This window comes from Pelodiscus sinensis, chromosome 14 (assembly GCF_049634645.1).
Source record: "Pelodiscus sinensis isolate JC-2024 chromosome 14, ASM4963464v1, whole genome shotgun sequence".
Lineage (NCBI taxonomy): Eukaryota > Metazoa > Chordata > Testudines > Trionychidae > Pelodiscus > Pelodiscus sinensis.
Window position 1 is genome coordinate 25,260,012 of NC_134724.1, and position 16,922 is coordinate 25,276,933.

The following is a 16,922-nucleotide window of genomic DNA, read 5'->3' on the forward strand; positions in this document are numbered from 1 at the left end:
TTCAGAAAAACAGCTGTTTTTCCGAAAAAATTCACGTATGTCCATCCATACTGCAATTGCGTTCTTTCAAAAGAAAATAGAAAGAATAGCAGGTTTTTCCCCTGACATTGGTAAACCTCTTTCTATGAGGAAGAAGCCTTTTTCCGAAAGAGCTCTTTCGGAAAAAGGCGTGCATTGACAGGGAAGAGGGAGTTCTTTCAAAAGAAGAGGAAAGAGGAAAAAGCACAGGTGCCCTGGTCCTTGGTAATCACAGCTTAAATGTGAGATAGCATCCACACTGAATGGACGCTATCTTTTGAAAAAGCAGACCGCTTTTTTGATGCGTTTTGGCAGTGTGGACGCTCTCTTTCAGAAGATGATTTCTGGAAGATCTCTTCTGGAAAGCTTCTTCCGAAAAAAGCCTGCAGTCTACATACAACACTCCTGCTAATACCCCCTAAAATGATAGACTTTTTCGCAACTGCATCACATTGTTGGCTCATACTCAATTTGTGATTCACTGTAATCCCCAGTCTTTTCAGCAGTACTACTTCCTAGCCAATTTCTCCATTTTGTTGTTGTGAACTTGATTTTCCTTCTTAAGCAAAGTACTTTGCATTTTTTCTATTTCATTTCAAACTCGTTCAAGTTCAATTGTCCAACGTAATTTTGAGTGCTAATCCTGTCTTCCATAGTGCATGATGCCATCTGCAAATTTTATAAAACACACTCTTCACTCCATTATTCAAATTATTAATGAAAATATTGAATAATATTGGACCTAGGAGAACCCACTGCAGGACTCAACTAGATTTACCCTTCTAGTTTGACAGCAAACCATTTATAATTACTCTTTGAGTATGGTCTGACAACCAGTTGGACACTCATAGTCACTTGATCTAGATCACATTTCCCTAGTTTGCTAATGAGAATATCATGTAGGATTGGGTAAAAAGCCAAAAAAGATAGATCACATCTACTGCTTCCCAACACCAATCCATTGATTAGGCCAGTAACCATGTCAAAGATGGAAATTAGATCAGTTTGCTATGATTTCTTCTTAACAAATCCATGCTGGCTATTCCTTGTAACTCCTAATATCTTCTATGTCAGTGGTGAGCAGACTTTGAGTCGCTGTGGCTGTAGCCCACAGACCCTCTAGCTGCCCCTCTCCTCCATATGCCTCTTGTGCACTGGGGAAGGACACTTTCTACACACACACCCCTTCCATGCCAGCACTTTCAGAGGAGCCACAAATTGCCTAATTAATGCTCTATCCCCACTTCTCTCCTTCCCTCCCAGAGTTGGAACGCTGTGAATCAGCTGTTTGCAGCATTCCAGTTCTGGTGGGGGGGGGGGGGGGAGAGAGGAGCAGGACGGAGCACAAATCAGGCAATTTGCACCCTCTGAAAGTGCTGGAAGGGAGAGGAGCAGGTCAGTGTGGAGTTACGGTGCCCCAGTGTGTGAGGTGAAAAGGGGGGGGGGCAGAGAGCAGGGCTTCAGGGCCACAGGCTGCTGCAGCCCACTGAGGTGAAGAAGGGCCACTCATGTGGCCCATTCACAATTTTTGGTTGCCCACCCCTGTTCTAGATGGTCATATATTCATAACTTAATTTATTCCAGTATCATTCCAGGTATTGGTCTATTATACCCCACGTTCTCTTTGTTCCACCTTTAATATACACATGCTAGGTTTGCCCTTTTCAAGTCCTCAGGGACCTAACACTTCCTCCAGCAGTTTTCTCCTTTTTCCTTGCTGAAGGGATAGAGGAATTCACAGATATGCTGCAGAGACAGATCTCACATAATTGCCTTTGCTTACCATGGCTCTTTCTTCATGACAAGCAGCACAGCTACTTTCTATCATATTCAGATTCTGACTGTATCAGGTCTTTTGTAGGACAAATGAGCAGTCGGTTATAGAGCAAAGTCTTCGTTGCCATGAACATATACCAAGGATTTAATTAAAAGCATGTAACTTATGTGCAAGATGACTGTAAATACACATTTTCTCAATAAGTAAAATATGATTTATTATATTTAGGCCATTCATAAGTATCAACACAACGTAGTATGTTTAAAAACAAATATCTTACCAATAAATACTATCTAAACATTAATATTAATTTTTTTGAACAAATGCATACAGTGTAGTAACTCAATATTGCACAATGAGCTCCAGACAATTTCCATAGTTCATTCAATTTGTTACAGGGATAAATTGCCACAAATATTGCAAAGCACTGGAGCTGACTTTTCTAAGCAGAAACAAACAAACAAAAACAATTTTAACAAGGAGTGAAGGCTCATCTTCTCCCTGTAAAGTGAACGATTGGGTCAATGGCCTAAATTAATTAGTTCTGGATTTATGGAGCAAGATGTTGTCATGAATGAGGAGACCGTTTCTAGTACAAATATTATATACTCAACTTTTTTTAAATGATCACCTTTTAAAATGGAATGAAGTTATTGATATTTTAATGTGAACTACCAACCCCAAGAGACAATTCTTTACTTTTGACTGAATCTAAATATAAAATATAGATTTCATTCGTTCAGAGATGTAGCTCATTCATTGCATTTTGAAAGCCTGACTGTACTACCCTCACCCACAATGAATAGTACCTTACTTCTCCTTTACCTCTATCCAGTTCAATGGGACTAGTTTAGCGGTAAGGTACCATTCAGTATGAGCAAAGAAGGCCCAGTCTGGCCCTTAGTAGTTTTCAACATATGAATACAACTACAGCTTTAAATATTGTTGGATCTATATGGGCATAGTGAACGTATATTACATGACAACTTTCACCCACAGGACCAGATCCTACAAATATTTACTGCTGGCATCATTGGCTGAGGAGTCCCATTGATTTGATGAGACTACTTATTATAGTAAGTACAGTGGCTGTAATAAGTTTTGGCATGATTGGTTCCTTAAACGGCTTTTCCCAATTTTTAGTTTTGTGCATTTTCCATATAGGCTCTGATGCTACAGTTCTGCTAGGATAAAAGTGTCCACTGAAGTTAGTGATGCTTGTAAGGACTTGAAAGGACTATGGAATTCAGCTCAGAGGATCTGACTCTCATTTACATTAAGGACATTTTATGCTGCTCTGACATTGTGAAGAGACCTTAAAATGTAAATATATTACATTTGTAGCACTTTAAGGCTGCTTGCCACTGTTAGAATGGTATGAAGTGGCCTTATTGTAAATGAGAGTCAGGATCAGAGACTTAGTATGACTGACTTATGAATATTTTATAATCAGTATCATTAGTACTTAGAAGTAGTATCTCTAGTTCAAAGAAAATTCACTCACCAAGTGATACATCTAAAAATGTCCATGAAACTACTGGTTAAAATATTACCTTGTGACTATGTATTATACTACTATTAACCATGAATTATACTACTCATAGTTTAGCTTATCTTTGTGTTTACTTGAATGCTTTAAATTTGGGTAACAGAGATGATATAGTTAATATAATCTAAAAATCTATAAGAAAAAAAACTGGGATTGAAATGACTTTTTTAAACAAAAAAATACTGCTTATGACAACTAGTATCTTCAACATTAGATTCTATGCTCTCTAATTATTAGCATTATTGAGTCATCTGTAATTCCATAATAAAGGGTCAGAAAACTGATTTACTTTCTAACTTTTTACACACAAATTCAATGCACTACTACGGAATGTTTCAAAAATCATAGTGTATACCCAGATAAAATCAGGTGTTTGGGTTTTTTTTCAATTTTCCTTAAAAAAAAAAAATCAATCATTGCAAATAATAAATACATAATATGCCCTGGACTACAAAATTCTATGATACAGATGATTTCAGAGAAAAGTCTGGTTTTAGAATTATCTAAACTATCTCTAATGAAAGAAGGTAGTCTCAGAATTAAAAACATGTTATACTTCAAGTTGACGTTTGCTATGTGTTAAAAGCAGATAACCTTTACTATCTAGTTGTGTATATTTGTGTTTTCAGTAAGAACATTTGATAGCGTAGCTAATACACTGAATTAATTCCTGGCTAACAAGTTGTCCCAGCTTGTTTTGTTTTGTTTTAATTTGATTTGCAACTCATCAATAAGTCATGGGAACTACAACAGAAATGCTACATCTTTCTAAAGGACATTTTACATTTGCAGAATGAAATTTCCTTTTCTTTGTAGCCCAAGGTATCAATCTTCATTTGCATTTGAAAACTGCACTACATCTTAAGCCCAGATCTGCAGAGACAAAAGTTGAACAATTCTTTAGGGAATTATATTTTATATTCTATACAAACATTTTGGTTTTTATCAAAAGCCTGGTTAATTTAGAAGTGAGCCAAAAATATTTTCTTGGAATTTGTTAAGGAGATTTATGTGTAAATAGTTGAGAATGAAGAAGTTGCTTTAATTTATAACCTGTAATTTCCCAGTGTTTAATTATTAGTGTTAATGTTCTGCAAACTTTCTTTGAATGGTGAATACATTCTTGACCTGGGGAAATATCATTTAAACCTTATCTACTGTTTGCAGCAGTAGCTATGAAATGAATGGGCCTGGATTTCTTTAAAACAACTTGTGTCACATTCTATCCCCTGGACATTTTCTATAATGAATTTACCAGTGGAAACCCATGGGTTTTTTTTTGGGGGGGGGGGGGGGGGGAGCGGTTTGGTAAGAAAAATCCCTTACTCGTAGAGTGTGATCCCATGATCCTGAACAGAATGCAGTTCCATCAGGTGAAACTCTTAAGGTGCAAACTCTGTTTTCATGTCCAAACAGAATGGATACACGAGACCCTTTCAGAACATCCCATACATTTATAGTGTAATCATTGTAACCAGCAAATAGTAGGCGACCTGCAAATAGAAATACATTTATACAGAATAATAGATTAAATGGTTAAACTTCTAAGTACTAAGAGTTAATGAAAGACGAGTTTTCTGGCTGAAGCAAAAGCTATTCATAAGAAGTTTGAGGTGAAGTCAGATCTTCTGATAATCCTACACCTTAAATACTAGGCCATCCTCACTCTACTTTCATGGGCACTACAGGATGCTGCTTCAACACAAAGGTTCATTAAAAATCTGATTAATTACGTTTTATGCATTCTAACCCTATATCATGGAAGTCCGGCCTCAATTTTTAGATACCCATGTTGCTACAGAAAATGTATTTTAATTTGTAATTACATGACACTTAATATGTGCTATCATGGCTCTGGATATTAATTGCCAGTAATAGGTGACCAGCAGAATCCATTTTCTTCAACTGAAAAGTAATGGCATTTGAGCCCTCATTTAAAAGAATGTTAAACATTTTATGATTGCACTTTTCCTTTCATAACATTCTATATCCTTTCAACTGTTACAGATGAAAGATTAATTCAAAGGAGGAATATAGACTGAAGGCAAATAGAAAACTTTAAAATAGCAGAAAAAAATATTCTGATCATATTTTGGGTATGTTTATAAAAGATTACCAAGTGATAATAGATGTTTTAATAAAGGATCAATTATTATCGCTTGTTATCAATTCAAACAGTTCGATATTTTGCTCACAACTGTGGCTTATATAATCACCTACAACTACTGCTACTCATATACCACTCAGGTCTGTAACATGCTTATAACATTTATTAATCTTGTATTATCCTTTTGTGAACTATTTATAGATATACTCTAAATACAAAAAGTGGCCAATATTCTATATCTAGTTGCATTTGAGGTGTATTTAAGCATGAGGGGTGAAATCCTGGCCCATTGACTTCTGTGGAGCCAGGATTTCATCCTATAGCAACATATTATTTGTTGCTACAATTAAGTAATAAGCAATTGCATTACAGGCAGTCCCCGGGTTATGTACAAGATAGGGACTGTAGGTTTGTTCTTAAGTTGAATCTGTATGTAAGTCGGAACTGGCATCCAGATTCAGCCGCTGAATCTGGACACCAGTTCTGACTTACATACAGATTCAACTTAAGAACCCCAGGCGTCCCCAAGTCAGCTGCTGCTGAAACTGATCAGCAGCTGATTCCAGGAAGCCTGGGGCAGAGCAACTCTGCCTCGGGCTTCCTGTAGTCAGCCGCTGGTCAGTTTCAGCAGCGGCTAACTTGGGGACGCCTGGGGCAGAGCAGCTCGGGTGCTGCTGGGTTGGTCCAGTAGCGCGGCCGCTCCTCGGCGCTACTGGACCAACCCAGCAGCACCCCATCTGCTCTGCCCCAGGCGTCCTGATTCAGCCACTGCTGAAACTGATCAGTAGCGGCTGAATCAGGACTCCTGGGGCAGAGTAGCTGGGGTGCTGCTGGGTTGGTCCAGTAGCGCCAAGGAGCGGTGCTGCGGGACCAACCGGCAGCACTCCACCTGCTCTACCACAGGCCCCGGGCTTTGCTCCACATCTCCCTGGTCTGCTGAGGGGGGCACTAGCTGCGTCCCCCCCAGCAGACCAGAGAGACGCGGAGCAAAGCGGCGGAGGACCCTGGCCGGACCCGCGGTGCTTCCAGATCAGCTTGAAGTGCCGCGGTCTGGCCCGGGTCCCGCGCGGCTTTGCTCAGCGTCTCCCTGGTCTGCAGACCAGAGAGATGCTGAGCAAAGCGGCGCAGGACCCGGGGCCAGACCCGCGGCGCTTTCAGATCAGCTGGAAGCGTCGCGGGTCCAGCCCCGGGTCCTGCGCCGCTTTGCTCCCCGTCTCCCTGGTCTGCTGGCTCCCGCAGCAGACCAGGGAGACAGGGAGCAGCTTTTCTTGCCCCAGTCCTCCGGGGCGAGAAAATCCCCGTTCGCATAACTCGGGGACTGCCTGTACTTAATAAAAATCTTTTACAAAAGATGATGATATTTTAATGGGTGGGAATTCTCTCCACCCCCACCCAACATTTAATTTATCTCTTATTTGTAACAACAAACATTTTCAATTTAAACAGAAAAAAGTATGACATTACAACCTCAGTCTAAATGCTTCCCCCCAGCAAAAACCTAAATAGCCCCCAAAATTCAAAGCTCACCACTGAGAGAAAAATCCACGCTAGAAGCTCCAAAAATGATGCTGTCTTTGGAATAAATTGCTACTTCTCTATCTGCACGAAGGTCATATAAACGACACTAGAATTAAAGCAAAAACAACATGATACATCTATCACGAAGGACTAGACCCAACTACTACACTATGCAAAGTGTGAGGAGCAAAGGGAAAGGAATTACACCTCTGTGAGCATGATGTGGAATAGGCCACTCTATAAAGAGTACTTGGGACCACTACACAGGTTGTTTAGACACGTGGATCTCAACTGTGATCTAAATGACCTAAGACTGACTGGCCTAAACTGAGCTATTCACTGTGCATTCCTTAGGTCATTTCTCCATGTTGATGCAGAGAGGAACTGTGGGTTCCTACATTCACAGTCTACCTGCCCTTCTGCTTTATTATATGTTTACAGCTGTAGGGTGGAACAGCCTTTTAGGACTGACCAGAAAACAAGAATTCCATTTCACCAAAAAATAAAAAAGTTGAGCTTTCAGAATTTGTTTTCATCCTGCATCAGAATGAACAACTTTGAAAATTTATCATGAGAAACCATAGAGAGAAAAAGATTCTAGAAATTTCCATCCTAGACCTAAGAAAGCTTCCCAATGGAAATTGAACCACAATCAATATATTTCCATACAGCATTTTGGTTTTGATTTGGATGAATCAGCAATTTCCAACCAAAAAAATGAAACAAAAACCTTTTGCTGAAAAATTTCCAGTCAGTCCTATAGACTGTCTTCACATGTTTATTCCTCCATTATTTACTAATATGTTTCAACTTGTTTAATATGGAAATTTCTATATTGAAACCAAAATTTCTGTAGCACTTACTCAGCCCTGAATTCATGTGTGCTTTTGAAGCTGTATTTCAGATTGCCGGCTTCAATAAGTAAAATCTAAGCAAACACTGGCTAGCTGGGTTTGTTAATATGAAAGTCTTACTCATGAAAAATGGCTGATATTCAAGTCTGAGCATAAAGCAGAGACTGTATTATTCACAGACCTGTTATAAATTGCAAAGTATTTGAAGTCAGCGTTTCCTGGTACTATGAACTAATGAATAATTCTGTCAGAAAATCTTGACTAATGGGTCTGTTCACTTCAGGTGAGAAAAAGCCTATATAAACATTAATTTATGACAGCTCATCAATCAGGACCAAACAACCCAAAACATTCGTTTTGAGTAACAGAAGTCTTGCAGTGCTCCTCTCAATATTCTCAATTTAAAAGCAGCAATTTGCCATTTCTAATTTAAAAATATCCTTTAATCTGAGGAATTGACCTATCTCCGTCCTCCAAAGTATGAAGATGGAATTTTCCATTCTTCTATTCAGTTCAGAGAAAAAAAAAATCACACATAAGCGATTAGATGCATTTGTGGTACTTTTGAAAAATGAGTGTGTTCTTATATGAATGAATACCCTTAGTGATGGAGAAGTTCTCCATTTCACTGCTTCCACAATGCAGATGCTCACTGTATTCTCGATGTGCTAGATGTATTAATTTATAACAGAGGCTTTTGGCTTCTACAAAATGGTATGCACTATCTCCAGACAATGTGGTGTCTCAGTCTGCACCACTTTCTACAGCTCCCATTGGCTGGGGACAACAATCCTCGGCCACGGGAGCTGCGATCGCTTATATCTGTGGAGACACAGTAAACAAAGTGTCTCATAAGGGCAAGCTGCTTGCTGGCTGGAAGTCACGACCCAGAGTTTGAAAACCCCTGATCTAGTCTGACCTTCTGTATAATGGAAGTCAGAATTTCATCTTGTGTTGAGCCCATTAACCCGAGTGTGGCCAAAACACACATTTCAGAAGAGCATCCAGACTTAATATGAAGACTTCAAGACTAAGAGAACCAACCTCCAAGGAGAAGATAAAGGCCTATTAATGTGATTAGCTGCTGGAGTTACTATTTTATGTCAAGAGTAGAGAACTGTGCATTGGTGATTAATACCCATAGTCAACCCAAATCCTGCCTTTTGTGATGCCTCACTGTGGGGCTGTCATATATTCACAACTTTGCAAAGGAGAAAGCTGATGTTAGTTCCTATAACAATTTCTGAAATAAGAAGACAAATTTGAGTGAAGTGGAAAACAGACTAGAGATGTAAAATCCCACTTAAAAGTGTTAACTGGTTAAATTATATGTTTAACCAGCCTGCCATGTTGCACCATGAGCCAGAGGCTGCTCTAGCCTGGACAGGCCCACTGCATCACAGCGAGGGTGGCTGCTTCCCTCCATGAATGCTTGGAAGTTGGTCTATGCTCCAGAATGAGGTTGGTGCAGTGCTAAACCTTGCCTGTGTTTTTGTGCCTTCATGTTTGTTGCAGTCCAGAATAAATTAGACCTGCACAATGCAGACAGACTGGCCCACGCAGAGCAGCAGCTTTAAGCTACCTTTACACAAACATTTGTGGCTTTTGCTCTGTTCAACTGGCCTCACCAGATGACCTGATTTGGGGTCAGATCCTAGAGACACCACAGAGGAGAAGGAGTTCAGTCCCGCTAGCAGTTCCCAAGAATGGAGCACAGTTTAAAATGGCAGAGAGTCAGTCCAGTTTCAGCGGGATTCTACGTGCATACAAAACTCGGGGGGCCATACACAGCCCATTCAGATTTAGTTTGCCTGTGCAAACAAATGTGACTGCAAATTTTATAGACAGATTAATGGAGGAAGTTTGAGTATTTGCCTATCTACCTTTTGAAACCTCCTTGCATGCCTCCCATTGTGACCCTGCTCATCTGATGGCATGCATGAAGTTGAGCGATTTCACACAGAAATCTTCCCAACCAAAAACTTTCAAAGGCCAGCTAGGAATTCTAATAACTTGTGTCTAATAAATTCACATCTGTCAGCTGTAAATGTAGCCCATTCTTTGTAAGGATTTAAGATATGAGACTTCATAACACTTTTCTAAATGAAGTTCTTGAATGAACTTACCGTGGCATCATCAGAACCAGAGGCAAAAGCATCCCCACTTGGGTAGTATCTGTTCAAGGGAGGAGGAAAAAAAAAAGAGTAGTACAATGGATATGTTAGTCAAATGAAGCAGGCTTTCAGAAAGAAAAATCAATATATAGCTTTGTATTTCCATGTTATAAAAGTGCTCTGCCAGAAAGGCACTGACCGGACACTATTGATATCTGATTCATGAGTTTCGAATGACTGGATACACTGTCCAGATCTCATGTCCCAAACCATGGCTTTCTTGTCACACCCCTAAAAAGAGAAATAATTGCCCCAGTTATATACACACCAAGTCACATAGATAAAAATCAACCCTGCATAGAAACACCCTTTCTGTCCCAGTTAGGTTCTGCACCTTACATCTCCTAAAAAGATATAAAGCTCCCCACATACTGTAGCTACACTTTCAGAAAGCCTAGAACTGCAATCTCCCTTTTAATGAGCACACAAAGATTTGCAGGAACAAAATTTGAGTACTTGCACCATTTACTGTTTTGCACTCATAATTGAGAAGGTGGCGGCACCAGCACTCAGATTTGTGCCTGCAATTCAGTCATGTTTGTAAATTTTGCAGTACAGACACTGGGCCACACACCCACTGAAAGTTTGCCCCCAGGGTGTGTCAGAAGTACATGCAGTAAAATTGTACAGAGGACCCCTGCAGTTGTTTCTGAAACAAATACATGATGATTAGATAGACAGGTAGAATTCTCCCCTTGCAGTACATAAAAGGAGCTGCTAGAGAATTACAGATAGTAAAATAATAGTTCTGTTAAACTACTCAGTCATTCTGTCTTTATCTTTTTCATCCTTTGTCCCATTCATTTCCTTCCTTTCCTCCCCAGGAAATGTTCTCTTGTTGTGAACACTAGTTTAATAAGCAGAAGAAGCACAAACAGTGGTGAAAGTAACACATTTCTTACGGATACTGTTGTATTGCACTGCATGGCTCAGGGCAAGGGGTTGGAGTGTGCAGGAAGCTCAGCATAGGCAGTGTGGGATGTGTGTGTACAGGGGCATGTGTGAGGAAGACTTGGCACTAGGGCAGTCCTGGTCAGGTTGGTTATCCTGCCTCATGCTACTCCTTCTCCTGGCCAAATGGGAGCTGTACCTGTGGGGGCAGCTGTGGTGGCAAGCCAGCACACAGAAACCCTGCCACTCCCTCCCCCTCCCAGGGTTGCACACTGCCAAGATGCAGGTGATGCAACACTGCTTCCAGACAGTGGGGTCAGCAGGACAGGCTGGGAGCCCCACACTCTGGGTGGTGTCATGATCACATGCTTTATGAAAACTGGCTTATGACTATGTACAGGGCTCGCCAAGTGGCGGCGAGCCCTGCTCGCCAGCTGCGCGGTTCTGCGCTCTGCGCATGCGCAGATTGTTCTGTGCATGTGCAGATCGCTCTGCGCCAGCTCTTCCGGGTTGTAATCTACTCACCACAGGTGAGCAGATTACATTATTTGTTGAGCCCTGATTATTTATAACTCAAAAATGTTTTAGGTGAAATGCAGCAGGTAACATGTCAATTTTAAAGTTACAACCTGACCACTGTGTACATTCTGTTTTTGTGCATGCATCATTCTTGTATGTGAAGTTAGACATATGAAGTGTGGATCTGTTTATAATTCTAAATGTGCTAATGTGGGCCATTACTGATTCCCCAGAAACTTAATGGATCTGTGCTCAAGGTAACAATCCGTGAATGGTTTTTCCTGTAAGCCTAGATTGCGGCTGGTCATGTCAGGACGTGTGGCTAGGCCACCTTGTCCAGGAACCAATTTTGGATCAAGAACTTTTCCACTCACACAAAACAAAAATTTAAAGTGAGCACAAAGAATTCCTGCCTTGGGCAAAAGGGCTATCAAAGGAGGAAATCAAACACTAATGGGAATGGTCAGACAGGAGGATATGGCCCCTCCCACTTATCACCCAAGATGCCTGCTGGAAACATCTAAGAATTTGGTTAATGCTGAATTGTGAGCCTATTCTGTGGCGGTGCTGACAGTGAATAATAGTTACTTCTCTGCCTGAATCGCATCTGCACAGTGCCGTCCAGTGGAATTGTTTTGAGTGGTGCAGGGCCTCTTACAGCCTGGCCCTCGTGACGAAATGGAGGAGTCTTCAGCAATTCACTGTGATTTGTTTGCAAAGCACTTTGCAGATAAGATTATGTGCATCCAATCTGATTTGGACTCTGGCTGTCATGTAAGTGAGATGCAGAATGTGTTGAGCACACCACCCAGTCATTTTTCTTTGGATTAGTTTCAGCTTTGGCAGACTGAGGATATGGACAAGGTGTTTGGAGGAGTGTGACCAACCATGTGCTCGCTCGACCCCTGCCCTTCCTAGCTTATTAAATTGAGCCGAGAAGGGATGACTGGTTGGATCCAGAGCATTATTAATGCATCTTTTAGATCTGAGGCAGTTCACGCCACTTTGAAAGAGGTGGTGATAAAGCTGTTCCTTAAAACGCCTTCCTTGGACCCATGTGAGGTAAATAGCTATTATCCAGTCGGTGTTGGAACTCCAAGCTTTCTTGAAAGAAATGGATAATCTAGGTCTATTTCAGTCTGGCTTCAGGCCTGGTTTTGGAACAAAAAACGCCTTGGTTGCCCTGGTAGATGACCTATGCCGGGAGGCAGACAAGGGGGGAGTGCATCCCTGTTGATTCTCTTGGACCTCTCAGAAGTTTCTGATATGACTGATCATGATATCCTTCTGGAGCGCCTGGTAGAGCTGGGTATCAGAGGCAGGGTCTTGCAGTGGTTCCGGTCCTACCTGTGCTATCAATATGCACGACACCCAATGCTATTTCTCTGTGACAACGGATCCAGGTATGGCAGCAATAAATCTGAACCGGTGTCTGGAGGCAGCAATGAACTAGATGAGGTCGAGTAGGCTGAAGTTGAATCCAGATAAGACTGTGGTTTCCTGTGGATCCGGAAACCATCTGTCTGGAAAGGTGGTGTTTTACCTGTTCTGGACTGGGTCACATTCCCCATGAAAGAACAGGCACGCAGCTTGGGGGTCCTCCTGGACCCTTTTTTAACATTTGGAAATTAGATTTCCTCAGTGGCCAAGAGTGCTTTTGGGCAGCTTCGGCTGATCCACCAGCAGTGACCCTTCCGGAATAAGAACGACTTGGCTAAAGCGTTTCATGCTCTTATCACATCCCGTTTGGATTACTGTAATGCGCTCTACATGGGGCTACCTTTGAAGAGTCTTCAGAAGCTTCAACTAGTCCAGAATGTGGCTGCTCGAGTTTTAACTAATACTCGTTATATGGAGCACATTATGCTGGTGCTCCAGCAGTTGTACTGGCTTCTGATTTGTTTCCAGGCACAATTCGAGGTCTTGGTTATGACTTATAAAGCCCTAAATGGGTTGGGACCGGGGTATTTGAAGGATCGTCTCCTCCTATACAAACCTGTCCGGGGATTGAGGTCAGCTCGGGAGGTTTTGCTCCCTGTTCCTCCACATACAGAGATAATGTTGACATCTATATTGGAGCAGGGTCTTCTCAGCCTTTGCCCCTAGGCTATGGAATTCTCTCCCTCCGGGACATTCGCCTGGCACCAACATTGACACTGTTTCAACACCAGGCCAAGGCCACCCTTTTTACCAATGCTTTTATTGGTGTTTAGGTGTGTGTGTCTGTGTGTGTGTTCGTTCCTCCTCTTGAGGTGTTTTAGCAAGTTTTATGCCTCCCCCTTTGGAGGTCTTGTGTGTGTGTGTGTGTGTGTGTGTGTGTGTGTGTGTGTGTGTGTAATTTATTGATATACTTATTGTATTTTACAAAATTTTTAAAGCTGCCTTGAATATTTTAACTAGAGAGACAGGGTAAAAATATTTTAAATAAATAAGACTGGATAGGGCGAAGGATTGGGTTCAAGCTAGGAGGCTGCCTTGCTTGTGAAAGAGATGATTAGAACTGTAAGGTAAGAATTTGCATGTAACTAGTTTCTCAGTGTATTAGGATTACCTGGCATGTTTTGTTCATTTTGACTTAGTAACTTATTTTGAGCTCTTTGTTTTCAGTTGCAATACTTAATAAAAAAACACTTTTGTGTATTATCAAGCCCAGTGTAAGTAATTGCACCTGCCACTGTACATCTCTCTCTTTCATTGATAAAAGGGGTGAACTTAAAAGCTTTCTCTGTGTAAAAATTTTATACAGAGTAAGAGGGATTATTTACCATTTTGGTCCTCTTTGGGGCTCTGTTCCTGGGTGCTGTCAGTGGCCTTAGAGCTGAGCTAGTTCAATGTCTGTGTTGCTCTGCTGGGAGGGGAAGTTACCTGAGCTCTGTACCGTGGCTGGGGGTAACCAGAGCTTCTGGCTCAGCAGGAGACTATGGCGGGGCATGCCTCAGAGGGCAGGCTGGCAGGCTCAGTGACATGACCAGTACACCAGGTGACAATCTCCTGAGGATCTCTATGTTTGAACTCATCACAGTGGCATAGTCTAGCAGTATAGTGTGCACAGCTGGTTGCTCTGGATGCTGCTAATGATTTTTAAGCGTGTTCTAAGTGTGGTGGCTAGGGAACAGACAAAGTGGTTACTTATTTGTTATTTTCTGTTTGCTTATTTCAGGTAAGGGAAATAGCAGCAGGGAAATCAGCAAAAGGAGAGTGAGGCCCAAAAGAAACTGGAATGTCATAGAACCCAAGTGGCAGAAAAGGAAAATGAACATAAAAGACAAATGGAATTACAGAAAAGTAGAGATAGATAAGCAAGCTGACAGGGAATAGGTTGCCCATGAGAGAGCCATGCAACTGAAGGAGATATAATTGGAAGCCCAGAAAGAAACCCAAAAAGCTGCCCATGAGAGCACCATGGAAGCCAAAAGGGAAGCTCAAAGCACAAATTGGCTGTACTGGAGTGGATGAAACAGAATCCAAATGCAGCGGGCCAGAGTAATGGAGCGCCCCAGAGAGCAGGTAGGTGAGTTCCCTGGCATGACCACACCCAAGGGGGCCTCTGTGATCCAACCAGTCACACATGGTGTCCTGCCTGGCAGCACAAGAGCATACCCCTCTACCTGCAGCACTCCCAGCCTGCCACTTTCTTACCAGCGCAGTGTACCGGGTGCACTGGCCTACTTTCACCTTTGAGCACAAGTCTTACTGTCCAACTGCAATGCACTCAACAGGTAAGAAAGTGGATTTCCTGTTTCTTATAGGGACAGTACTGGTCCTGAAAGTCCAGATCCTCCTGAGTTCTAATCTTGTCTATAATGTCAACTCCTTGCATGGCCTTTGGCAAGTCATCTGGGTTCATATTTTCAGATGTGGCGTCTAAGTTTGGATGCCCAGTTTTAGAAACCTCTTGGGCCTGATGTTCTGAGCTGCCGAGCGCGCCACACCTCCCTCTAAAGTCAAATGGAGCAAATGGTCACTCTCTCAAAACAATCAAGCCCTAACAACAAGGAGTCTGGTGGCACCTTGAAGACTTAGTTAGGGCATACACTTTTGTGACTTGCAACTCACTTCATCAGATGCATGAAGTGAAAGAATCAGATGGTAGGGGTACAGAGATGGGAATGTTATATTAGTGCTTATTCAATCAGGGTGGATGTGTCCCTTCATGAAGCTTATGAATTTCCACTTTATACGGCTGGATTCAGTGTCTCGCATGATGACAGGTTTCAGAGACCTCTCTGGGGATTGTCATCATTCAGAGGGGTCATATTAGCAGCTGAAGAATTGTGCTAGTTTGACCTGTAGCCTTTACTGTACCCCCTGAAGGACCAGTCAACTGGGGTTGAGAAAATACTAGCACATTGGAGTGAAGTGTTTGTTTTGCAGTACTTGCATTATAACTCAAGTTAACTTTGCAGTGAAGACAAGCTCATACCTAAGCACTGTATGAAGACAAAATCTAAGACACTGTTATACTCCTTGATACACTGCCTGGCACAGTGTCAAAACAGTCTCTACCATAACTCAGTTGTGCAGCTGGACAGAGCACTCCCCTGGCAGTGTACTTCTTTCCCCTTTCTGATATAACTTAGGCTGAGGGCATGGGAGAGCAGGTGGCATGAATCTTCAATGAAGTATCTGAAAATGCTGTTAATGCTGCTGAAGAGCAAAGGACACTTAGTGATGGGTAAAGATCTACCCCCTCATCTCTATGCCACCTGTGGCCCACGTAACATGTGTTGAGGCTAAACTAGCCCTTAGCTACCTCCACGCTTCTGGGGCAGGAGTTATCAAAAAGGTGGCATATGCATCCTTTACTCCCCAACCCAGATGCATTGCACAGAGCTCTAGCAACTCTGATGATCAAGTCCGCTACATGAATCCAAGTAGGGAGCAGAGATGGCAAAGAAGCGACAAGTATGAAAAGCCATGTACAGCATAACAGAATTCTATCTACAGAAGGCCTACGCCACCTTTTCCTTTATGAGCTTTTACTGCTTTAACTCTTAGTCTTTCCCCATCTGAGGAGAAGCTTTTGATCATTTAGTGGGTTATTTTAACGTAGGGTGAAATTTGCTAAGTACATACCCCTAAATCCCTTTCTGAAGTACTCCATAGACAGTCACTTCTCATTTTGTATGCTTGGAACTGATTGTTCCTCTAAGTGGAGTACAGGCAGTCCCCGAGTTACACGGATCCGACTTATGTCGGATCCGCAGTTACGAATGGGGTTTTTCTTGCCCCGGAGGATGGGAGCGGCGGGACGCCCAGATGCGCCGCGGTCCTGCCGCCCGCGTCTTCCGGGGCGAGAAAAGCTGCTCCGCATCTCCCTGGTCTGCTGAGCAAAGCCGCGGAGCACGTGGGCAGCGGGACAGCCCAGACGCACCGCGGCTGTCTTTGCTCTCCGTCTAGCTGGTCTGCTGTTTCCAGCAGACCAGGGAGACGGGGAGCAAAGCCTCGGAGGACGCCGGCAGCGGGACAGCCACGACACGTCTGGGCTGTCCCGCTGCCCGCGTGCTCCCCGGCT

At 42.4% G+C, this 16,922-nt stretch overlaps 1 protein-coding gene across 1 annotated transcript in view; it reads right to left on the reverse strand.

Annotated features, from left to right (window-relative positions):
• Positions 1–3,677: 3,677 nt before the first annotated feature.
• The window catches only part of GNB5 (G protein subunit beta 5), a 31,789-nt gene continuing 18,544 nt past the window's right edge, over positions 3,678–16,922 (reverse strand). The window contains exons 7-11 of the mRNA XM_075897255.1: positions 10,137–10,228; positions 9,950–9,998; positions 6,979–7,075; positions 4,671–4,837; positions 3,678–4,217 (exon numbers count right to left, since the gene is read on the reverse strand). Coding sequence (XP_075753370.1) covers positions 4,206–4,217; positions 4,671–4,837; positions 6,979–7,075; positions 9,950–9,998; positions 10,137–10,228 — 417 coding nt within the window. The 3' untranslated portion in view covers positions 3,678–4,205. The remainder of the gene's footprint in view (positions 4,218–4,670; positions 4,838–6,978; positions 7,076–9,949; positions 9,999–10,136; positions 10,229–16,922) is intronic.